Source organism: Zootoca vivipara, chromosome 17 (genome assembly GCF_963506605.1).
Source record: "Zootoca vivipara chromosome 17, rZooViv1.1, whole genome shotgun sequence".
Taxonomy (NCBI): Eukaryota; Metazoa; Chordata; class Lepidosauria; order Squamata; family Lacertidae; genus Zootoca; species Zootoca vivipara.
The window spans coordinates 40,653,072-40,678,935 of NC_083292.1; the positions used below are offsets into that span (position 1 = coordinate 40,653,072).

General features: G+C 44.0%; 2 protein-coding genes across 10 annotated transcripts in view; both read right to left on the bottom strand.

Moving 5' to 3' along the window:
- Positions 1-25,213, bottom strand: part of LOC118078661 (SLAM family member 8-like) — a 25,407-nt gene extending 194 nt beyond the window's left edge. The window contains exons 1-9 of one of the 9 annotated variants that reach the window (XM_060269686.1): positions 22,199-22,330; positions 21,077-21,165; positions 19,309-19,571; positions 13,200-13,544; positions 12,671-12,973; positions 12,006-12,146; positions 6,170-6,269; positions 5,974-6,077; positions 398-514 (exon numbers count right to left, since the gene is read on the bottom strand). In XM_060269686.1, the coding sequence (XP_060125669.1) occupies positions 6,053-6,077; positions 6,170-6,269; positions 12,006-12,146; positions 12,671-12,973; positions 13,200-13,544; positions 19,309-19,571; positions 21,077-21,090 (1,191 nt within the window). In that variant the 5' untranslated portion in view covers positions 21,091-21,165; positions 22,199-22,330 and the 3' untranslated portion in view covers positions 398-514; positions 5,974-6,052. Of the gene's footprint in view, positions 1-170; positions 515-5,188; positions 5,264-5,973; positions 6,078-6,169; positions 6,270-12,005; positions 12,147-12,670; positions 12,974-13,199; positions 16,272-17,067; positions 19,572-21,076; positions 21,166-21,544; positions 21,668-22,198; positions 22,502-22,615; positions 22,961-24,659 lie in introns of those variants that run through there. The other 8 variants (XM_060269684.1, XM_060269680.1, XM_060269681.1 and 5 more) reach the window with 8 other exon arrangements.
- LOC118079436 (uncharacterized) lies at positions 514-5,391 on the bottom strand. Its single transcript, XM_060269702.1, has 2 exons — positions 4,091-5,391; positions 514-2,585 (listed from the first exon to the last, which is right to left on the bottom strand). Exon 1 carries the CDS (start codon positions 5,233-5,235, stop codon positions 4,393-4,395), a length of 843 nt encoding a protein of 280 aa, XP_060125685.1. The 5' UTR covers positions 5,236-5,391; the 3' UTR covers positions 514-2,585; positions 4,091-4,392.
- Positions 25,214-25,864: the final 651 nt, after the last annotated feature.

The following is a 25,864-nucleotide window of genomic DNA, read 5'->3' on the forward strand; positions in this document are numbered from 1 at the left end:
ATGGCACCAATCCTGAACATTGCTCAGAACTGTGAAAATCGTAGCTTACCACATCGCTCTGTGGAACACAAATGAAATCAGCTTAAGGTTTGCCTCACCCATCCCAGTACCTATAAAGAGAATGGTGCTAATTCTATTCCATGAGCCAAACAGTGGAAGTAATTACTTACCATAAACAATGAGGCTGAAACTCTGTTCTTGAAACAATGATTTAGCAAACCAGATGCGAGCATTGTAGATCCCACCGTCATCCAGCTCCAGGTCTTTGATCCTCAGTGTTGTCTCGTCCACCATGTCTAGCCGTTGTCCAAACCGGTCAGTGGACTTGGGTGCTGCAGTTTCCCATGTCTGAATTCCCCCAGCCAAAAGCCCAAGCCACCCCTTTGGGGTAGAAAGTCCCATTCCATTTTCTCCACTGCTATCCCTTCAGATCCATTGGCAAAAAACAAGACTGATCCTCCCAGGATTCCCTTCACCTGAAGGGTTGGATTCCCCACTTCATGGCTTAAAGTTTCTAGTGAGGGGTGAGGGGTGAGGGGTGGGGGAAGAGATACAAACAAAATTAGTATCTGTCACAGGGGTCTGAAGGGCTACTTCAGAGTAACGACTCCACACAGCTCTGCATTTTATCTTTTATTTGGTGCTGTGTATTTACAGTGCTAAAGGCAGTGCTATTTACAGAGGAACATCTTAACCGCTTGAGTCAGAACCTCCGAATGGCGTTTGGCGCGTCTTTCTCCAACATAACAACTTGGGGAGACCCAGCCTCTTCCCCCGACGCCTCCTGCGCAATTCCGGAGTTGGGGGGATAGGCTTGCCCCCCTTGCTTCCCCCTTCCTGTCCCACCTGGGACGATGGCTCCGCTACCTTGCCTGAGCCTCGGACACGACTTCCTGCTTCCCCACTTGAGTCGGAACTCTCCCTGCTTTCCCCTGCGCTCGGGGATGGGCTGGAACTCAGGAGGGGAGGGACTTCGCGATATCCCCTGTCCCTCACAGTATCATTATCATTTTTAGTGAAGTCTGAAAAAGCAATTGATTAAACACTTAAATCTTTTTAAAGTTTGCAATGCTGCGATTTTTGGAATATCTGGTCTTGTGTAATTGTCCCAAGGAAAAATTCCAAAAAATAAGTAGAATTTCCCCTCACATGGAACAAAAATTCATTTATTTCAGTTCACAAGATTAATACTTCTTGGTTGTCATAAAACCTCAAAGCAGTTTACAAAATCAGAACTTTGCAAAATGTTTTTGTGTTAAACTGAGCTACGTTAAAACAGAGTTCAGAGAAGAAATTGACTCTGTCCCACCAAGATCCCCAGTCCTCTTTTCCTACTCATTGGTTGGCTCCCCCAATTCTGTGTTTCCTCTGACATTTATTTTGTATTAGTTAATGACTGGCACAGTGGAAGTGAGGAACAGGTTTAAGGATTTAGATTTGATGTAAATTTCCTTGTGAGTGTTGGAGAGTTGGAATTTTTGGGCATCTTCTACGGCGCTTGGGCGGAATTGGCATATTCTCCAGTTGACCGCAGCATTGTCAGTTACTTTCCCCTTCATGACCAAGCAAACCTAAAGCTTTTCACCCTATGCATTCTCCTTTTCTTACCCAGGGACTCACCCAGGGAAGAGAAGATCCATGGACCAAAGGAGAGAAGGATCGCCAGGCTTCTGCTCACAAAATTCATGAATATTTCTGGCCAGGAACATAGGGAGCCTCAGGTATGGCTTCTGCTGGTGGAGAGTTGATTTGCCCACAGTTGTACAGCAACAGGCTCCTGCTTTTATTTCCACGCATAAGAAATGCTGCAGGTCACATCCCCAAAGCTCCCTCTAAGAGGGAAAGGTTGATGTGCTTTCGAACTGCTAGGTTGGCAGGAGCTGGGACCAAGCAACGGGAGCTCACCCCGTCACAGGGATTCAAACCGCCGACCTTCTGATCAGCAAGCCCTAGGCTCAGTGGTTTAACCACAGCGCCACCTGGGTCCCTCTGCATGGAAGGAGTCCAAGCTAAATAGGAAAAGAGAGGCAAGGAAAGGAAAGGCATCTGGGTTGAAGGAGCCGGAGACCTGTGCCGTTTCCAGCAACAGCAAGGCTGAAGAGGAGTGCATCTGCTGCTGGTTATGAAGGCATTCCTGAGATTCCTTGCACACAAGGAGATGCAGACCATTGGACCATTTTGATCCAATGCAGCTTTTTATCTATTTGCCTCCTCTGTTCCTGATGTATATCTTCACTCACCCCTTCTTGCCTGTGTTGTTTCCATCAAAAGCAAGGCTGAAGAGGAGTGCCTTATACACTCTTGTAAGTGCTGGTGATGAAGGCATTTCTGGCACTCTTTGCTCTCAAGGAGACCTCCTTCATAGTCACTGCATAAGTCTTGGTGCATTGCTCTCTGTCCTGATCACAGGACTCTTGGGACCAGTGTTCAAAGGCGCTGGGTAGGCTGTAGCTCCGGCTTGACTGGGAGCCATGAGAGGTCTTCAATGGCTCTTTCCTCTTAGGGACCCTCAGTGGATTCCTTGGCCGTAGCCCCGGGAGATGTGCCTGATCTCTCATGTTGGTCTGTGGGATGCAGTGTTCAATCTGTATTGGAGAAAAAATACGACAGGAGGGACTCTTGAGATGCAACTCCTGAAAGAGTTTCTTGGCATTTTGACCCACCTGAAGTCCTGTCCAAGTCCAGGGTTCTCTAAGAAAGGATACGGATTTGCACCTTCCCTGCACCTCAGTCCCAGCCTTTAGGGCTAGCTTTCTAGTTCCATGGGCTCCTGAACAACTTTCCATAACTAGGTCCCTGAGAGAGCGGGTGGAATTGGCCATTTTGAATTGAGTAAAGTACCGGTATGTCCTTTCCATTCTCTAGCACTCAGTTATCATCAATGATAAATAATCAATCAAGTAGTATTTTGGGAAGAGGGCAGAACAGCTGGTGAGTGCAGAGCATAATCCTGTTGGGTTCACTGGGGGAATCATGTGTGAAGCAGAGCCATGCAGCCAGAGGGCTGAATCCTCCATTCACTAGCTGGTGAGGGGAGGGCTCAATTCTGTTCATTTTAATTAGCAATGTATGTTCTCCTGATAGGAACATGCTCTTGGCACAAGCTTCCTGCCTCCCCTTGTGCCATAATCAATTTGTTAGGTCTTTTGATCAGAACATTTGGGTCACTGGCTTGTTTTTGTTTTTGTTAATCCAAAAATTTTTTATTGGTTTAATGTAAATACAAGGACAACATATAACTACAGGAACTTGTCTAGTGGTATATTGTTATTAAGTTTCATATGCAATACACAGTACACAACAATACATTTATTTATTCATTGTCAAGACAAGTAGCCTCTGCACAGAGATTCTTACGCTGTGCGTGGAATAAAACTATATACGGTAGGGTCTCATTTTATTAAGGAAAAGAATGAAAGATAAGTCTCGCCAAAAGTGTCTATTTTGAAGTGCCTTTAATTAACCTTCGATGGTGAGTAAGGTGTTCAGGTGGAGCCACATTCCAAATGTTATTTACCCAGATTCCAATGGGGATTTCTATCGGTTGTTTTGAGTATTGGCCTTTTGCAAATTGGGCTGCTGATAATTGTAAAAATACAAAGTCTCTGCCTTTAAGGTTATTGCTTAAATTTGAGTTTAATGATGACAAGGCAAGAGCTGAATTGGGTGGAAGCCATTGCTGCATAATTTTGGAAATAATGTGAAACAGCTTTTCCCAAAAGGAGTATACCAAAGTACAGCTCTACCATGAATGGAAATATAAGCCTTTGAAGTGCAAGGGAGAGATGCTCGTGTTTATTTTGCCTGGATGGGATGGAGTCCAGAGCCAGCGAAAGATAATATTAAGAGAAGCTTCCTGCAGAGGAGCAGAGATGGTTCGTAGGGACAGGTTGTGCGAAATTGATGGCCGTTTATTATCGGGTCACTAGCCTGTTTGAAATCTGTTTTTTGTTGCTGTTGTTTCTTTAAAAATCAAAGATTACACTTTTAATAATAATTTCATAAGTAACATATACCTCCCAAATCAGATGCTTTCATTGTTGTTATCTACCAATCACCCCTTCATTACTTTGCACAACAATCATCTCACCTTATCATCACCATCTTCTGAGTGGCTCCTCTCTGAGTTCCAGACTGTCATGGAACTTTTCCCCTTCTCTTGCATCAAAGAGCAAACACTTGTGGAATGCAAAATGAGACACATTATTGAGTCCATGGCACTGACCAGTCTCTGCCTTTCGGGATAAGCAAAAGAAAGGTAGAGGTATACAGTGTTACCTCTAGTTACAAACTTGATTCGTTTCCTGAAGTCTGTTATTAACCTGAAACTGTTCTGAACTAGAGGTGTGCTTTTGCTAATGGGGCCTCTTGCTGCCGCTGTGATTTCCATTCTCATCCTGGGGCAAACTTCTCAACTCGAGGTAACTCTTCCAGGTGAGCGGAGTTTGTAACCTGAGGCATTTGTAACCCCAGGTACCACTGTATTTGGCAGGAACCCCTCTTCTCAAGGGAGATGGAAAGAAAATCAATTGACATGGTCCTGGGCGAGGCATCATGGCGCGCGCCACGGCACCACGGAGCTCTTGAGGGCGGCCGGTGAGTTCGCGCTGCCTGAGCGGCTCCTGAGCCGCTGTGACCGCCGCTGCAGTTGCGTGGGTGCCGGGGGTGCCCAGTGGACCATCCGGGAGCCCCCCCTCCCCTGCGAGCGCGGCGGGTTGGAATCCAGGACACCCGTCCGCCCATCGGCCGCTGATTGAGCGAAGCCCCGAGGCCCAGGATTTCCCGCCTCACGGCGCGCCGGGGCCTCGAGGGCAGAGGGAGAGAGAGGTGGTCGTTGGGGGTAATAGCCCCGACCTTTTTGCTGCCGCGGCCGCCGCTATCGCCATCACCGCCGCGCTTGCCCAGGATTTCCCGCCTCACGGCGCGCCGGGGCCTCGAGGGCAGAGGGAGAGAGAGGTGGTTGTTGGGGGTAATAGCCCCGACCTTTTTGCTGCCGCGGCCGCCGCTATCGCCATCACCGCCGCGCTTGACCTGAGGAGGGAGAGGAGTCCCTCGGAGAGTGGAGCCTTGAGCCTCGGACCTGTCAACTTCCCTGCTGCGGCTGCTGCTGCGCCACCGTCGCACCGAGGTCACCCGGCTGCCCAGGGCCCCGAGACCGGAGAGACCCGGGGGCAAGCGCGAGCTGCGTGGGGGAAGGAGGGAGGTCCTGCCAGCCTGGCCCAACTGCCCCGCCATCGATCTGCTGCCGCTACCGCCGCCAATACTGTGAGAGAGGTAGGAGGACGGACTGAGGCCACGAGGAAGCACACGGCTGGGCCTAGACCCAGCCTGAGTCCACTTTCCCGCCAACTATTGAGGAAGGAGCGAACCAGAAGCCCAGAGGGAGGCCCACTAGAAAGGCCTCGTTTTTTCCATTTTTAATTTTTTTTTAAAGAATTTTTTTTTAAAAAAATTATATATATATATATAATATTAAATTTTTATATATCTATATATCTATACATTTTTTAAATATATATATATTTATAAATAAATAAATAAATATATTCTTTTTCTCCCCTTTTCCCACTTTTACCCTTAATTTTTTTTCTACAAAATAAATAGAAATAATTTTTCCTCTTCCCCCTCCTCCCTCCCCACTTTTTTTTTAATAAAAAAAATAATATTCCCCCCCTTCCCCTCTTTAATCAATATTTATAGTATTATTACCATTTATCACCTCCACCTTTCACCTTTTAGCACCCAACTCTTCTCTCTTCATACATTTTAACCCTTTAAGAAAAAACAAAGCAAAACAAAATCAACCCCCCTCCCCTGCAAGCTCCCAACTCTTTTACTTCACCTATACCACTTTAAAGCTGTTGTCCTCTCCCCCTCAACCTCTTTTACCCTAGCTTTATATTATTCACTCCGTCTTAATACATAAGAATACTTTTTTAAAGTATTTTAAAAACAAGAGAATGCCAAACAAACCTCAAACCAAAAACGTCAAGGAAATGAAGGTGTCACCAACTAAAAAGATGGTAAAAAACATTGAGATCGCAACACCTCCTCAAAATGATGAAATATTACAACACCTAAGAGAAATGGAAGAGAGGATGACAAGTAAACTGGAAGCTGCAGTGGAAAATGCAACGACCCCTATACAGCTACTAATCAGCAATCTTACCTCCAGAGTGGAAGCTCTAGAAAAGAAGAATCAATTGCAAGAAAGAACAATAGAGCAATATCGGGATGAAACCACACGCATGAATGAGAAATTGTGCGAACTGGAAAGAGAAAACAAAGAATTGAGAATTAAACAAGCAGACATCGAAGACCGAAACAGACGTTGCAATATCCGCTTCCGCAACTTCCCAGAAAAAGCAGAGGAGAAAAGCCCAGCAGACCTAATTGTGAGCTGGTTGAAAGATACAATCCCAAATCTGACACTCGAGATATCTGATCTGGAAAGGGCACACAGAGCTCTAAAACCTTTGCCAAAACTTGGTGCCCACCCAAGAGACATCATAGTGTGCTTTTCACGCTACAGAAAAAAGGAGGAGATATGGAACAGCCTCAGAAACTCAACCAACCTCCAATACAAAGACAATTCCATATTGGTCCTACAAGATTTATCCCAGGACACCCTAAATCGGAGGAAAAGCCTACGTCCATACACTCAACTTCTTCAGCAAAAAGGGATTCGATATCGTTGGGGCTTTCCCTTCTGTCTCATCGTGGCAACTGATACAACGCAATACATGGCTACAAACGAAACGGAAGCCCAACAACTATTGAGGAACCTTGGGCTCGACCCTCCATTGAACCAGCAACAGAAAGACCTACCAAGTGACAGCCGAGATCAAGAAAATGGAACAGCAGTAAATGAATGGATGGAAGTAAAGAGAGGAAAGAGACAACAGAAGCAATACGTCAAGACTCGTCGATACAATCATCTACCATCGTGCACAAAATCATTCTACCGAACATTCTCCACAGGACGCCAATCCATGATCAACCGAACCAAAACATCACTGAGGAACAACCCTACAACAACAACAACAACAACAACCACAGCTGAATGAGGCAACCGGAAAACATATCGAACTGCAAGTCTGGTGATCCCCCTACCCCCCCTACCCTCCTCCCCATAGGCCTTGAACATAACTAACATCATCAGTATCCCCCCCCAACACCACACCTCCATAGAACCTATCCCAACCCCACCCCGACACCAGTCCAGATAACCTCAATTACATTCCCCATCAACCACAACCCATATCTCCAGTATCCCTTTCATACCAAACGAGAGAAAAACAGCTCCCCCAACATCCATAACACAACTCACTATCAGGCTAAAACATGATACATATTCAACAACATGGTGGCACCAGAGCGCGCCAACACATACACACACTCTAACACATCAGTGATGTTGCTATTAACATTGGCAACATTGCTCACAAACCTTGTACCTGACACTGACATTACAAAACCACTCTACAAAGTCTCACTGATCACCCCCTGTCACAAACGACGAAGGGGAAGGCCTGTCCTTGAGTACAGCCCTTCACATCAGCCGAGACCAAGGACCAACTGGCTAATTGCCGTAAGGTCCAAAATACCCCAAACAAACACCTATATAACTACATATAGGAAACCCTCTATAACTTACCCCCCACTCTTTCACCCGATTCTAATTCTAATCCCACTGAACCCCCACCTGCCACACCATAAGTCAGCGTGACCCCAATGGTTCAATACACAACACGAAGTGAGGGACATAGGGCAACCCAGACGGGTTGGCAAGGAACCATCCTACAAAATAAATAAACAAGATGGCTAGCTTAAAAGCAATCACATTAAATGTGAGGGGGCTGGGAAACCCCATCAAGAGAAAACGTATCACCTCATACATAAATACCATGAAACCACACATCACCTTCCTGCAAGAAATACACAACCCACCCAAAGGGAACAAACTCCTGAATGACCCTCGTTTTAGTCAACAATGGGTAGCACAAGGCTCAGGAAAGGCCCGCGGAGTAGCTGTAATAATTAGTAGGGACCTAAATTTCAACGCCACAACAGTCCTAAAGGACAAAAAAGGTAGATTCATTTTCATTAAAGGAATACTAGATGGCAAAATTAAACTGACAATCGGCTCATTATATGGCCCTAATTCGAGACAACTTGAATTCTTTCAAACAACACTAAACAAGTTCCTTTCTTTCTCTGAGGGGGAAGCAATTCTAGGAGGCGACCTTAACTTAAATATAAAGGGCATAACTTTGGAAAACACACATCCTGTAAACTCACAGGCAAACCTCCTCAACCCCCCCTCCCAAACAACTAAGGCTTCTTACAAGTTACTAAAAATGTTAAAAAACAGGGGTCTCTATGACATTTGGGGCAAACACAACCCGGGAGACACCACCCACACATTCCAGTCCGGACGCCATGGTACAACGTCCAGACTGGACAGCATCATGCTCACGCAGGGTCTGATCCACTTAGTAGAATCAACAAACATAGGCAACATCAAAATCACAGATCATGCCCCAGTAGAAGTCACTGTTAAAATAGGTGAAGAAACGCAAACCACTCCATCATGGTCTTTCAGTCCCATCCTAACCACAAACACCCAAATTAGAGCAAGTATCACAAAAACTCTTCAAAACTATTTTAAGGAGAATGATGTAGACAATATAAATACCCCCCTCTTATGGGACGCAATGAAAGCGGTGACCAGAGGAGCTTGCATAAAAGAGAAAGCACTCCTTAAAAAACAAACCTCTTCAAAAATTAACAAAATAGAACAAGACATCACTGCCCTCTCATCACGTTACAAACAAACAGGTTCCAAAAAACTACTTAAACTTCTAGAACAAAAGAGAAGAGAATTAGACTCCTTAGAAATCAACAAAACAATGATCAATATTTTATATTCTAAACAGCACTTTTATGAGTACGGAGGGACAAACTCCAGACTATTAGCAAATAGATGCAGGAAGAAAGCACTTAAGACAAGAATACACTGCATCACCAAAAAAGACGGCAACGTAACATTTTCCCCGAAAGAGATAACCTCTGAATTTGCAGAATTCTACTCCAATCTGTACACTTCTCACAACCCAACTGAGGAGGGAATTAGAAAATTCCTGACAAACCTGACCATGCCCACCTTAACCGACGAGGAACAAGAATTTATGGACAGCCCTATCACCCCTGAGGAAATAGATACTATAAAAAATTCAAGGAACCCCTGATGCCCTACATGATCCGCCTATTCAATGATATCATGAAAGGGGGGCTCATCCCCAAAACATGGAATCACTCCAAAATAGTCTCCATCCCAAAACCATTAAAGGACAGCCTCAAAGTAGAATCTTACTGCCCAATTTCACTAATAAATCAGGATTACAAAATATTCACATCAATCTTGGCCAATCGCTTAAAATTCTTTCTAGGCAATTTAATAGTCCCAGACCAGACTGGCTTCGTCCCTGGTCGCAATATTACAGACCCCATCAGGAAACTACTAAACTTAATCAACCACAGCAAGGCAACTAAACTTCCACTGACAATTATGTCCCTAGATATCCTCAAAGCTTTTGATTGCTTAGAGTGGAAATACTTACTAGCAGTACTAACTAACATGAAATTTGGCCCCAACTTCCTACAAATCCTCAAACAAATATATTCCCAAGCCTCAGCAAAATGCAGAATTAATAATATGGACTCAAACACCATAGCAATCCAAAGAGGCACAAAACAAGGATGCCCGCTGTCTCCATTCCTATTCATCCTAGCTTTGGAGCCCCTAGCAATCCGAATCCGAGCAGCCGCAGACATCAAGGGAGTGGAAATAAAAGGCAAAAATTATAAATTAGGGCTCTTTGCGGATGACCTGATGGTCACAACACCAGACCCCTTAAATACAGCAACCTCCCTAATCAGAGAACTCAACACATTTGCAATGGTGTCGGGTCTACAGGTAAACTTTGGAAAATCAGAAGCCATGTGCTTCAATACCCCTCCCCATATCCAAAAAGAACTTACTAATATCACCAAAATAAAACTTTGTCACACCAAATTCAGATATCTAGGGGTACAAATAACCAAGAACCTCAATAAATTATACCTCCATAATTACAAACCCATGTGGTGACAAATAAACAAAGACCTAAAGAAATGGGACAGTATGAGTTTCACTCTTTCAGACAGGATAGCCATCGTCAAAATGGTCACCCTCCCAAAACTGACATACTTATTCCAAACCCTCCCAATCTGGATCTCCCCAACCCAACTTCGCAAATGGCAGGGAAAATTACATTCTTTTATTTTCTCACATAAAAAAACAAGGATTGGCACCAAATACCTTCACCTCCCCACCTCAGTAGGAGGCTGGGGAATCCCTAACATAGAAACATACTACAACGCCAACCAAATACGCCATATAATCCCATATATACTAGAAGACGAGACAAAACAATGGGTACATCTGGAGAGGGATTCAATTGAAAATATCTGCACCACAGCATATCCATTTCTCCCAAACAAATTAAGGAAGATTCCCACAACACTCAACAGATACACACAAACCATGTTCAAAGCATGGAAAGCAGAAACCAGTAAATTATCTCCAACCCCATCCCCATTAATTCCCCTGGCTTACCATCCATTGTTCCATCATGCAGCACAAAACCTCCAGATAAAGACCTGGCAAACCAAAGGTTTACATCGCCTAATGGACTTCTATAAAGATAACAAGCCTTTGTCACCACAAGAAATGCAGGACAAACTAGAAGACATCCCAATGCCCTGGTTAGCACAACACCAACTACATGCCTTTCTGAATAACCCAACTGTAAAATCAGCAGCAACTAGACCCCTGACAGCTTTCGAAAGCCTCCTCCAATTGCCAAGAGGACACGGAAAAGGGATGGTATCTGCAATTTACAAAATACTAATTCAGAATCCCATAGATCCCCTGGACAAGATAAAACGACAATGGGAGGATGACATAGGATATGAAATCAACCCTACCCAATGGACTAAAATGTGGTCGAAACCCCCTTTCAAATCTATATCAATGAAAAGAAAAGAACTCTCGTTGAAACTAACTCACAGATGGTACCTGACTCCACGAAAACTATCACTAATACGTCCAGGAATCTCATCAAAATGTTGGAGAGGATGCACTTCCACAGGCACATATCTCCACATGTGGTGGGAGTGCCCTAAAATTCAATCATTCTGGAAGTCATCCATGCAAGAAATTTGTAAAATAACTAAGCAAGTGCTAGAAATTATCCCAGAATTGGTTTTACTAAATATCTTTCAAGATAACAACGCTCACTCAGATCATAAAGAACGTATTATTCATCTGTTATCAGCAACCAGAAACATCATAGCCAGGCACTGGAGGGACCTATCGGGAGTGGGCTTGGACCACTGGTACCAAGTTGTATGGGAAACAGCCCTACTAGAAAAGCTAACCAGTAAGCTGAAACTGACACGGGGACAAACAGAAGAAGACACCTTCACCCCAGTATGGTTCCCCTTCATCACTTATACAGCCCAAGAGGACAATGACAACAACTTACCATCAGCATACAAATCAATATGGCTAACTTGATCAAAACACCCTCCCACCCCACTCACGCAAGAAACTAAGGATCATCACAGCCAACCATAAATGAACAACCACATTCTAAGACAAATCCTGACCTCTCTCACCAACAAAGAAACACGAACAGACAACAGAGAACCTGCACAAACGTTGCTGACGCCGAACCCCTACACATATCAAGAAAGACAGAAACATCGACAATCCATCACACCCAACTCCTCATCCCACCCACCTCTTTCCCCCCTTCCTCATAATGTCTCAACAAGTAAAATTGATGTGTAAAAATGACGCATGAAAAAAACATCAACGAGACATTGCACTACCTTTGTAACCCAAGAAAATCTTTAATAAAAATAATTATATAAAAAAAAAATTGACATGGTCCTACCTCTTCCATTCCTTTCTAATCTGATCTTCCAGCACATCCAATTCAGCATCACTATCACCATCACCATCACCATTGTCACCAGAAGAATTGTGACGGAAGGGATTAGCCATGGATTCCAACTTGAGAGTCGAAGGTGTCCACCTGCAATGAGCAATAAGAGTCTCTCAAAACATACTCTAATAACAACTGACAGAGTCTCACAGAACCATGGAATTCTACAGTTGGAAAGGACAACTAGAGTCATCTAGTCCAACCCCTGCGTTGCAGGGATCTTTTGCCCAAGGTGGGGCTTGAACCCATGGCCCTGAGATTCAGACCTGGCCCAGAGCAGTAGAGTAAATAACATGAAATAAGCAAATGTTGCTAATCTGTCCCATTTGTATTGCAATACTTTGGACTGTGAATGCCCTGTCAAACACTCTTGTCTGCTCTGAATCTATTTCTTATGCTAGGAATAGAAGGAGATGGGGGCAGCAGCAATTCACAGGATCAGGGCAGTCTTCAAGGAGTGCTGTGTATGCTCCAATTCTGCTGAGAAGCATGCAAAGAGGAGCATTTATTAATACAAACGAATCTCCTCAAATCCCTCATGTTAAGAGGCAGACTGCCTATTCACCACCACAAGCACCTCCTCTGGATAATGAAGGAAATGATACATCGCTCACCTTCATCACTCTGGCAGATGTTGAGAAAGTCAAAGGAGGCTCCCTTTTTATCAACAGGATTGCTGGCCTGGCAGGTGAATTTGGAGTCGAAATAACTGTTCCAGTAGAAGACCCGGAGCTCCCGGCCATGGTCAGAAACCTGGAACTGATTCACACTCTTTCCTAAGGCCCTGTGCAGACCCCCAGTTTCCCAGGAGATATTGAGCTCTTCTCTTCCAGGTGTGTGGCATCGCAAGGTCACATTACATCCACCTGGAGTCATGGATTCCACTTGGTGGTCTATCTTTGGTGTTGGCACCGGCTCTGTTGAACACAAATGAAAGTGACATGAAGTTTGTGTCCCTCTACTCTCAAGAAAAATGGCACCAATCCTGAACATTGCTCAGAACTGTGAAAATCGTTGCTTACCACATCGCTCTGTGGAACACAAATGAAATCAGCTTAAGGTTTGCCTCACCCATCCCAGTACCTATAAAGAGAATGGTGCTAATTCTATTCCATGAGCCAAACAGTGGAAGTAATTACTTACCATAAACAATGAGGCTGAAACTCTGTTCTTGAAACAATGATTTAGCAAACCAGATGCGAGCATTGTAGATCCCACCGTCATCCAGCTCCAGGTCTTTGATCCTCAGTGTTGTCTCGTCCACCATGTCTAGCCGTTGTCCAAACCGGTCAGTGGGACTTGGGTGCTGCAGTTTCCCATGTCTGAATTCCCCCAGCCAAAAGCCCAAGCCACCCCTTTGGGGTAGAAAGTCCCATTCCATTTTCTCCACTGTTATTCCTTCAGATCCATAGGCAAAAAACAAGACTGATCCTTGCAGGATTCCCTTCACCTGAAGGGTTGGATTCCCCACTTCATGGCTTAAAGTTTCTAGTGAGGGGTGAGGGGTGAGGGGTGGGGGAAGAGATACAAACAAAATTAGTATCATTAACGTTTTTAGTGAAGTCTGAAAAAACAAATTGATTAAACACTTAAATCTTTTTAAAGTTTGCAATGCTGCAATTTTTGGAATATCTGGCTTTGTGTAATTGTCCCAAGGAAAAATTCCAAAAAATAAGTAGAATTTCCCCTCACATGGAACAAAAATTCATTTATTTCAGTTCACAAGATTAATACTTCTTGGTTGTCATAAAACCTCAAAGCAGTTTACAAAATCAGAACTTTGCAAAATGTCTGTTGAAAACTCAACACAGAAAGATCTAACCCAGGGAAAAATTATTCTAAGCAGCAATCGAAAAACCATCTGCTTGTGTGTTTCAGGAAAAATGTTTATGCACTATTTTTTGTCAATAATTTGGCCATCCTGGGGGCCAGCTGTTAGACTGGTCCCACAGGCCAAATATGTGATTGCTCTCACAAACATGATGAGCACAAGTCAGTAAATAAGGCTAAACTGCTTTATTTACATATAAATAAACTGGGAGCTCTACATCATGGCTCCCTCTCTCTGGCATCACAGTCAGTAAAGAGAAAGAACAAAGAAACAACAGTCCCACGTAAACATCCTGTCTACGTCACTTCCACTCTGTGGAATGAAAACACATACAGTCATATGATACACAATAAACCTATGACTGCAGATGGGGAATGAATCTCCTAACAAACTCCCCCGATTTATCCTGTGCTGCAGTTCACCTTTGGAACTACCTGCAACTGGATTTGCCTTTGGCCATACCATCTTGCACATCTGATAAGTCATGGTGTCATAGCACATTGACTATCAGTAAATTGCACAGTTGGCTTTGTTGGTACACACGCCCATTTGGTCCAGCTTCCTTCTCCAAGGAAAATGGTCTTTACCCATACAGCCTTTGGGCATGGTTCACTGCCTCTTGAGGACAAACTCTGTACCCTTCTCTGTACTCCGGGTTTTGAGACCTGTGGTGAGCTACTTACAACAGTGAAATCAAAACATCTGTGTTAGCAAACTCTTCAGCATACACATACCTTTGTGTATCGAGCTGCCTGCAAACAGCGCCATCTTTTAGCAACTGTGCTAGCAACTCTTGCACTATGGCAGTGGAAACTCTTGTGAGCACATCTGCTGTTTATAACAGCGAAAAACTTACTATGTAAGTCTGCAGCAATGGGGTTGTCTAGGAAAACATCTAGAACTACCTCCCACACTGCACTGCACTCAATAGAGTATAAACAAATCGGTATGAGGCTTTAGTACTTTGTACATGCCTCAATACCACAGGAAGAAGTTATGCTCCCTGTTTTGTGACTTTCCCAACCCACATGTCAGATGCAAACATTGGCAAACTGGCTTTTTCTGGGTTTTGTCACTGTCTCTATCCAGGAAAAAACTTGCTAAATATGTTTGCTAAGCATTGTGTGCTGTGTGTGTGTGACTTTGGAACCCACATATCAGACCCTGCCACTGGAATCTAGACTTTTTCCGGGTACACTTTGTCACTGACACCAACTTCCTCCCCCCATTTGCGACGTTCTGATCACTGGTACTTTGACCATTTTGGTGACAGACATATCAGCATCTGGGAAGTCTTCGTGCTTACAACCTGCATGGAAAAATATGGTTAACAGACAATACATCACATGTTGCTGTAACCTTTCCACCATCCTCATGTGTACATAATAACACAACATGGTAAAGAACAAGCTACTTTTGCACTTCAGGCTGAGCTTTAGTTCCTTTGGATAGCTTGTGTTCTGAGAACAGAACAGTCACACTGCGAAACCTGGAAACCCATTCACCTGCGCTTGGACCTGGAATGAGAAAAACATGTTAAACAACAAATGCTTTTCAGTCCCATGGTCTCTCTGGTGCAATGCACTCAGCAAAAAGAGATTGCTTCTAGCAAAAAGTCCCCTTTGTGAAGCTTCTTGCTTCTGTGTGCTGCTGTTGGTCTTCTTGACACGATTGCAGCTAATGTCCAAAAGTCTTTGCCTCTGGACATGAGTCCAAACATCACAGGACAAAAGTTCCAACTGCTTCTCCCAAAGCAGTGCCACCTGCTGGTTGCAGTGGTCATTGAGATGACGTCACAGTCTTCTCCTTCCGTTCTGGAAAGTTTTCTTCAGAACAGGAAAACAGTTCCATCTCCAGCCAAAATGCCAAACACGACTGGGGCTTTTGGCTTCAGGAAACAAAAACTCCCACATCACGTGGGTGTCGGAGAGATCAAATTGCAGCCCTCCAAACAGGCTGCTCTCTGGCAAATCTTGCCACTTCAAATTGCTGTGAAGTGGAATGTGAACCACCAGCAGGTGCCAAAACACATTGACCCTGAGATTGCGGGGGGGGGGAGAGTTTTCAGGGAGTAGGCCTATTCTTTAAATGAGCTCCGCATTGTCAGTTACTTTCCCCTTCATTACCAACCAAACCTATAGCTTTTCACCCTATGCATTCTGTTTTTCTTACCCAGGGAAGAGAGGATCCATGGACCAAAGGAGAGAAGGATCACCAGGCTCCTGCTCACAAAATTCATGAATATTTCTGGCCAGGAACATAGGGAGCCTCAGGTGTGCCTTCTGCTGGTGGAGAGTTGATTTGCCCACAGTTGTACAGCAGCAGGCTTCTGCTTTCATTCCCACGCATAAGAAATGCTGCAGGTCACATCCCCAAAGCTCCCTCTAAGAGGGAAAGGTTGCAGAGTAACTGAAATCATGATACCATGAGCCAGAAATAGCATGATATTGTCTTCCAGGCTGAGAAAGTTGTGAGCTAAAAATAGGAAATGTTCACGAGGTGCCCACCCAGAAATTCAATGTAAGTTGCAGCTCGTATCTTTTACACTATGAGGGCATGAGGCATTAGCTTTTCTGTATCTATGTTTACTTTAGTATCTATGTTGCTTTTAGCACTTAATTTGAATCAAAAAAATCATAGAATGGTAGAATTGGAAGGGCTCCCAAGGGTCATCTAGTCGAACCCCCTTCAATGCAGGAATCTTAGCTAAACCATCCATGACAGATGAAATCCACACTTGTTTGAATTTTGCTTTGCTGTTCAGCAGCCGATTAATAAGTACAAATATGCATGCTCTGGTAAAATATGTGCACATCAGTGCACACGTTTTGTATGCATTAATCATAAAGTGTACAAAGCAATACAAGCATTATTGAAAATAACACAAAATGTGTTAAATTGAGCTAAAATGGAGGAAGGGGGCAGATGGGACCCTGAAGACACCAGGGAAGGTTTCTGTAGGCAAATGTGCCTCCAGGGTCTCTAGCCCAGCTTGAGGGGTTCTGGGGCAGAGCAAGCCACTCTGGGGTGGATATGAGTGGTGCTGAAGCTGGGATCCTGCCCCACTTCTTATTACCCCTGTTCAGCGTGTGATTCTCTCTCTCTCTCTCTCTCTCTCTCTCTCTCTCTCTCTCTCTCTCTCTCTCTCTCTCTCTCTCTCTCTCCCCCCCCCCCCTTTTGAAACACAACACCTGGAGAACTTCTCCCCCTTGACACAAAATACAAGCCCCAGGATCTCAAAAATCCTCCCCTTTCCTCTCTCATCCGAGACCACAACCACTTCCCAGTCTGATGAGGGGTGAGGAGAAGAAGGAAAGAAAGAAAGAACAAAATGAAGATGGAACCAAACAGCAAGGAGAACTGGCTCATGTATAAATGTCATAATGTTTGCTTTGCACTTCCAAGGGATCACTCTTTCTTTTTTCTTTTTAAATAATTTTTATTAAATTTTCCAAACAAACAAAACAAATTACATTTCAACATATATTCACCCTTCTCAATCCATTCACTCTGCCAAGCTTATGACTTCCCTCCCTCCCACCATTTGGCTTTGTTTCTCAGTCCAAGTCTCATAGTTCCTTCTGATAACTCAAGTTCATATCGTAGGATTTATTTCAATCCTGCAAGTGTCTCCAAACCTCTACAGTTATTCTTATTATAATCAATTTATTTACTCCATTCTCTCTGGAACTTTGTCTCGCCCTGATTTCGGATCCCGCATTTCAACTTTGCCAGTTCAGCATAGTCCATCATCTTCGTTTGCCACTCCTCAATCGTCAGTATCTCCTGTAATTTCCACTTTGGGGCTAGTAAAGTCCTCACTACAGTCGTTGCATACATAAATAATCTCAGATCTACCTTTGCAATTTCCTCCCCCATCAAACCTAGCAAAATTGCTTCAGGTTTTTTGGGAAAGGTATACTGAAGATTCCACCTAAACATTAGGAAGAACTTCCTGACAGTAAGAGCTGTTCGGCAGTGGAATTTGCTGCCAAGGAGTGTGGTGGAGTGTTCTTCTTTGGAGGTCTTTAAGCAGAGGCTTGACAGGCATATGTCAAGAATGCTTTGATGGTGTTTCCTGCTTGGCAGGGGGTTGGACTGGATGGCCCTTGTGGTCTCTTCCAACTCTGATTCTATGATTCTATGATTTCTCAGAATCCTTTTACTTTCTCTCATGCCCAATATATGAAAAAAATTCGCCATCTTTTTCTTTACATTTCCAACACGCTCTATTACTTATCTGGTACATTTTAGCTAATTTCACTGGTGTTAAGTACCATCTATACATCATTTTCATTACATTCCCTTTCAAGGCGGCACATGCTGTAAATTTCAAGGTTTCATTCCATAATTTTAAACATGCATCATATTCAATATTATAGCCAAAATCATTTTCCCATTTTATCATCACTTCTTTTGACAATTCATCTTTTGTAAACCATTCTAACAGAAAGTTATACAATTTAGATAAAAGTTTGCTTCTGCCTTCCAACAATTCAATTTGAAATTTAGACTTTTGTCTTCAAAACCTATTTTTTTATATTTCAACAACACATCATTCACTTGGTGGTATTGCAACCATCCAATAAAAACTCCTCTATTTCATTGTATGGTTTTAATTTCCATCCTTTGATTTCACCAAAATCTCTTCATATGTGGCCCATCTCCCTTCCATATTCAACTTTTTAACAGTTAAAGCCTCTATAGGTGATATCCACCATGGTGTTTTCCTTTTCAGCAAATTTTTGTTTCTTTCCCAAACCTCATACAATGATTCCAAGGGATCTATCTTTCAGGGTTGGAAGCACTACTCTTGGAAACTCCCTGCTTATTGACACCAGACAAGCACCGTCACTCTGCTGCTGTTAAAATATTTGCCTCGCTCCTTTTGAGTATCCCTGTTAGGGAACATATGTCTCCTTCCCCAAAGAAAATCTCTTTTGTAGATGTTTCACCAGGGAGAAGAGTGAAAACAACCCTACGCTCCAGACCAATGTATTGTTGCAGAAGTCGGGTGCCTGCCCCTCTCTCTGCCCAGCAGTGGCAAGAGCCCATGGGATCCCAAGCACCACACAGGGTCTGTGTTCCTTTGGAGAATGGAAGACATGGCAAAGACTGCTGTAACTTTCAGAAATATGGTTTATTCACCCATTTACACCTTCACTCTGCATGGAGGGAGTCCAAGCTAAATAGGAAAAGAGAGGCAAGGCAAGGCAAGGCGCCTGGTTTGAAGGAGCCGGAGACTGTGCTGTTTGCAGCAACAGGAAGGCTGAAGAGGAGTGTATCTGCTGCTGGTCATGAAGGCGTTCCTGAGATTCCTTGCGCACAAGGAGACCCAGACCATTGGACCATTTTGATCCAATGCAGATTTTTATCTATCTGCCTCCCCTGTTCCTGAATCTGATGTATATCTTCACTTACCCCTTCTTGCCTGTGCTGTTTCCATCAAAAGCAAGGCTGAAGAGGAGTGCTGGACCCCTTCCATAATCACTGGATAAGTCTTGCTCTTTGGCCTGGTCATGGGACTTTGAGGGCCAATGTTTAAGCCTGCTGGTAGGCTGTACCTCTGGCTCAGCTGGCAGCAATGCGAGAACTTCAGTGGCTCTTTCCCCTGAATTCCTTGGCATTGGCTCCGGGAGATGTGCCTGATCTCCCATGTTGGTCTGAGGGATGCAGGGTTCAATCTGCATTGGGGGAAAAATATTACAGGAGGGACTCTTGAGATGCAACTCCTAGAAGAGTTCCTGGGCATTTTGACCTACCTGCACCCTGGACCAAATTAAAGTCCTGTCCAAGGCCAGCGTTCTCTATGAAAGGATACCAATTTGCACCTTCCCTGCACCTCAGTCCCAGCCATTAGGGCTAGCTTTCTAGTTCCATGGGCTCCTGAACAACTTGCCATAACTAAGTCCCTGAGAGAGCAAGTGGAATGGGCCATTTTGAATTGACAAAAGTATGTCCTTTCCATTCTCCAGCACTCAGTTATTACTTGAGATTCCAGGTTAAAGAAATGATAAAATGAGTATTTTGGGAAGAGTGCAGAACAGCTGGTGAGTGGAGAGCGCAATCCTGTTAGGTTCACTGGGGGAAGGATGTGGGAAGCAGAGCCCTGCAGCCAGAGGCCTGAATTCTCCATTCACTAGCTGGTGAGGGGAGGGTTCAATTCTGCCCCCTTTAACTGGGCATGCATGCTTTCCTGATGGGAACAGGCTCTTGGCACAAGCCTCCCCTTGTGCCATAATCCATTTGTTAGGTCTTTTGATCAGAATGTTTGGGTCATTGGTCTGTTTTTTTTAATCCAAATAATTTTTATTGGTTCAATGTAAATACAAGGACAACATATAACTACAGTAACTTGTCCAGTGGTACATTCTTATTAAGTTTCATATGCAGCACACAGTACACAAACAATACATGTATTTATGCATTGTCAAGTCAAGTAGTTTCTCTACAGAGATTCTTACGTTGGGGGTGGAATAAAAGTATATTTTGTCTCATTTTATGAAGGAAAGGAATGGAAGCCTTGTCTCGCCAAAACTGTCTATCTTTGAAGTGCCTTTAATTACCCTTCTATGATGAGTAAGGCTCTATTCTGATAGAGCCACATTCCAAATGTTATTTAAGCAGATTCCAATGGGGATTTCTATAGGTTGTTTCCAGAATTGACCTTTGTAAATCAGGTTGCTGATAATAGTAAAACTACAAAGTCTCTGCATTGAAGGTTATTGTTTAAATTTGAGTCTAATGATAACAAGGCAAGAGTTGATGTGGGTGGAAGGCATTGCTGCATAATTTTGGAAATAATGTGAAACAGCTTTTCCCAAAAAGAGTATATCTACCTGCAGTTCCACCAAACATGGAAATATGAGCCTTTCCAGCATAAGGGAGAGATGCTAGAGTTTCTCTTGGATGGAAGTGATGGAGTCAAGTGACAGCGAAAGATAATTTTAAGAGAAGCTTCCTGCAGATGAGCAGAGATAGTTCGTAGGGACAGGTTGTGCCAAATTGATGGCTATTTATTATCGGGTCACTAGCCTGTTTGAAATCTTTTGCTGTTACTTTAAAAATAACAGATTACAATTTTAATAATAATTTCATAAGTAATAAATGCCTCCCAAATGTATCAGGTGCTTTAATTGTTATTATCTACCAATCACCCCTTCATTACTTTGCACAACAATCATCTCACCTTATCATCACCATCTTCTGAGTGGCTCCTCTCTGAGTTCCAGACTGTAAGACAACTTTTCCCCTTCTCTTGCATCAAAGAGCAAACACCTGTGGAATGCAACATGAGACATATTATTGAGTCCATGGCACTGACCAGTCTCTGCCTTTTGGGATAAGCAAAATTAAGGTAGAGATATACAGTGGTACCTCTAGTTACGAACTTAATTCATTCTGGAGGTCTGTTCTTAACCTGAAACTGTTCTTAACTAGAGGCATGCTTTCGCTAATGGGACCTCTTGCTGCCGCTGCGATTTCCATTCTCATCCTGGGACAAAGTTCTGAACTCGAGGTAACTATTCCAGGTGAGCGGAGTTTGTAACCTAAAGCATTTGTAACCTGAGGCATTTGTAACTCCAGGTACCACTGTATTTGGCAGGAAGCCCCTTCACAGGCGAGATGGAAAGAAGATCAATATAGATGGTTCTACCTCTTCTATGCCTTTCTAATCTGATCTTCCAGCACATCCACATCACCATCACCATTATTGCCAGAAGAGCTATGAGGGCAGGGATAAGCCATGGACCCCAACTCAAGGCTCCAAACTGTCCACCTGCAATGAGCAATAAGAGTATTTCAAAACATACTCTAATAACAACCACCAGAGTGACTCTCATAGAGTCATAGAACTGTAGAGGTGGAATCGACAATTAGAGTCATCTAGTCCAACCCCCTGCATTGCAGGGATCTTTTGCCCAAGGTGGGGCTTGAACCCATGGGCCCGAGATTCAGACCTGGCCCAGAGCAGTAGAATAAATAACATGAAATAAGCAAGTGTTGTTAATCTGTTCCGTTTGTATTGCAAGAATTTGGACTGTGAATGCCTGTCAGACACACTTGTCTGCTCTGAATCTTTTTCTTGTGCTTGGAATAGAAAGAGATGGGGGCAGCAGCAGCAATTCACAGGATCAGGGCAGTCTTCAAGGAGTGCTGTGTATGCTCCAATTCTGCTGAGAAGCATGCGAAGAGCAGCATTTATGACTACAAACAGAACTCCTCAAATCCCTCATGTTAAGGGCCATCCTGCCTATTCACCATCACAAGCACCCCTTTTGGATAATGAAGGAAAGGATACATTGCTCACCTTCCTCACTCTGGCAGATGTTGAGCAAGTCAAAGGAGGCTCTCTTTTGGTCAACAGGATTGCTGACCAGGCAGGTGAATTTGGAGTCAAAAGACCTGTTCCAGTAGAAGACACGGAGCTCCCTGCCATTGTCAAAAACCTGGTAGTGATTCACACTCTTTCCTAAGGCCCTGTGAGGAACCCCTGTTTTCCAGGAGACCTTGAGATCTTCCCTTCCAGGTGTGTGGCATCGCAAGGTCACATTACATCCACGTGGAGTCTTGCATTTCACTTGGTGGTGTATCTGTGGTGTTGGCACCAGCTCTGTTGAACACAAATGAAATCAGCATAAGGTTGTGTCCCACTTGTTCCAGTACCTTTGTAGGGAAATGGTGCTGATCCTATTCCATGAGCCAAACACTGAAAGCAAAAACTTACCATAAACAGTGAGGCTGAAACGCTGTTCTTGATACTGTGATTTAGTAAACCAGATGCGAGTATTGTAGATTCCACCATCATCCAACTCCAGGTCTTTGATCCTCAGTGTTGTCTCGTCCACCATGTCTAGCCGTTGTCCAAACCGGTCAGTGGGACTTGGGTGCTCCAGTTTACCGTGGCTGAATTCCCCCAGCCAATAGTCTATGCCATGCCTTTGGGGACGAAAGTCCCATTCAGTTTTCTCCACTGTTATTCCTAGAGATACATTGGCAGGAAACAAGACTGATCCTCCCAGGATTCCCTTCACCTGATGGGTTGGATTCCCCACTGCATGGCTTAAAGTTTCTAGTGAGGGGAGGGTGGTGGGGGAGGAGATACAAACAAAGGGGAAAATAGTATCAGTATTGTTTCTAGTATTAAAATGTAATAGGGAGGGTTCTAAAAATGATATTGCAGGTGTCAATGGGTGGGTAAAGGTGTGAATCTTCAGCATATTTTAGAAACTCTACAATTAAGGTGCCAGGTGCATTTCTGTGGGGAGAGACATCTACAGTTTAGCAGCCTGCCACAAAGAAGGTTTTCTCCTGGGCTGGCACTCCCCCAAATAGATGAGGGAGGTGAAACTACCAAGAGTGCCCCTTCTGCTGGTTTTAACAGGTGAGATGGTCTATGGGGAAGGAAGTAGTCTCTCAGGTATTTGAACCTAAATCCAATAAATTTTACAATTTCTCCTAGCTGTCCCAACAACGTGGCCCTTTACTGGAAGAGAAGGACATTGTTATAAGTCCAAAGTTTAATTCCAATAATCAAGTGCACTTTGTTCTCCAGCAATCTGGTATCCAGGAACTGGAATGCTGAAACACTCAGACAAAAGATTGGCCCAGCAGATTTTTTAAAAAGAGAAAAAGTTTAGAAATAAAATAATGTGAGTTCTGAACTTCATCTGTAAATAAAGCAATTGATTAAACACTTAAACCTTTTCAAAGCTGTCCATTGAACTGATTTTGGGGTGGAAATTCTGAAAAAGAAGTAGAATTTCCCCAACCAAGGAACAAAACTTCATTTATTTCAGTTCACAAGATTTATGTACTTCTTGCTTGTAAGATAGTCTCAAAGCAGTTTAGAAAACCAGTGCTGTACAAAATTTCTGTTAAAAACTCAGCACAAAAAGATCCAACCCAGTGAGAAATTATTCTAAGAAGCAATGTTTATGCACTATTTTTGTGTTCAACTGAGCTAAGTTAACACAGAGTTCAGAGAAGAAACTGACTCTGTTTCACCAAGATCCCCAGTCCCCTTTTTCTGCTCATTGGTTGGCTCCTCTAATTCACTGTTTGCTCTTAACTGACATTTACAGTATTTTGTATTGGTTAATGACTGACACATGATAGGAAAGAATCCTGCAGGAAAACATTTCTGCCCTAGAGACAAGGTTGACTTGCAATCACCATGTCCAGTGTTTTTATCCCATTTCACTCCACACCTTCAGAGGAGATCATAGAATCATAGAATCATAGAGTTGGAAGAGACCACAAGGGCCATCCAGTCCAACCCCCTGCCAAGCAGGAAACACCATCAAAGCATTCCTGACAGATGGCTGTCAAGCCTCTGCTTAAAGACCTCCAAAGAAGGAGACTCCACCACACTCCTTGGCAGCAAATTCCACTGCCGAACAGCTCTTACTGTCAGGAAGTTCTTCCTAATGTTTAGGTGGAATTTTCTTTCTTGTAGTTTGAATCACCTTCACCAGAATCACCAGATGATCACCTTCATTATAAATGCAGATTGCCCTCCCAAGTTCAGCTCAGTAACAAATATCACACACAAATAAATTTCAAAAGCCTTCTGTTGGAGCTTCCATTGAAGCCAGCAAGTATGTTCTGGGAGGGTTCCAGCTGGGGAGAGGATGCCCTGAGTGCTAGTAACTAATATTGCCATTGATTTCCTTCTTCATAACAAATGAAACTCAGATATTTAGGTGGGTTTGTTTGTTTGCTTGCTTGCTTGCTTGCTTGCTTTAGGGAGAAAGCATTGAAGTCCTTACCCAAGGAAGAGCACAGCAGTAGTCTGAAGAAGAGTGCTTCTGGGAGAAAAATCCACCATCGTAGTATCTCTCCGGAAGTGCAGAGAGCCATGAGTGGCAGTCACGCACCAGAATGTCCGTTTCTGGGACTCACAGATGGGGAGACTTGCTGCTGTTGAGCTCAGGTCCTGCCTGTGAGTATTGAGGCATCTGTTTCACCACTGTGAGGAAGATAGCTTCATTTTCCTTCCCAGGATAGATGCTGTAAAATAAGCCTGTTTATTCATCTTTAAGCATAGCCTGAGTCCAGAGTCTTATTTGCAAGAGCTGTGAACTTTCGAACGCAATAGTTGGCTCCTTCCTCCTCTCCTCTTTATACCAGCAAGGCTGTCTGTGCTCGCTTTCCCTCCCCTTCTCATGCAAGCAAAACTGAGTTTTCCTTTCATTGTTTCTGACTCTTCCTTTCACTGCTCTTTGTTCCTCCCCATATAAACCAAGAAGGATCAGTGGAGGACGAGAAAGAGTGTGCGAGCTCAGGGTGTTTCTTTGTATGTTATACACCTGCCTATGTGCCTGTCAAAGGTTTCTGTTAAGAAAAGGCGGCTCTTCCATATATGGCAGCCCTAAATTGACCATAATAACAGCGGTCAATTGACAGGTTTGCAGACAGGTCCTAACTGACCACGTTTCATTCCGCAAGCAAAGGCCCTTGCTCACAAGTAAACCCAGCGCCATGCAGATGGTTTGCTTTTGTCAGAGTGCAGAGCGTGCTTGTTTTATCCTGCGGGGCAACGGTTCCCCCCACAACAACAACCCAAGCGTACCCCGAGCCTTCCGGGGAATGGGGGGAGCTGTGCCGCTTTGTCGGCGGCACCAGAAAAGTGGCATAGTTCATCCTCTTGCCTGCTTGCCTGCCTGCCTGCCTCCTTCAGCTGGGAGCACAGCGACACCAACAAAGTGGCGCAGCTGCCCCCCTTCCCCCGATGGCTCGGGGTATGCTTGGAGTCGCGGGCACAACAAATGTCACCCCCCCTCAGGATGGCACCCAGGGCGGCTGCCCCCACCTTGCTCCACCTCTGTCTATGTGCAAAATCCAGAATTGTGTCTCTGCTGCAGTGAGCCATGATTTGTTGGCAAGGACTAGAAGTTAATGAAGGGCTTTTGTCATTTCCAGTTGTCTCAAAAGTGAAACTAAATTTCTTTTCTTTTTTTTAAATATATTTTTA

Coding starts and splice junctions, on each gene's coding strand:
- LOC118079436 (XM_060269702.1), bottom strand. CDS start 5,235: ATGGCGGGGCAGTTGGGCCAGGCTGGCAGGACCTCCCTCCTTCCCCCA.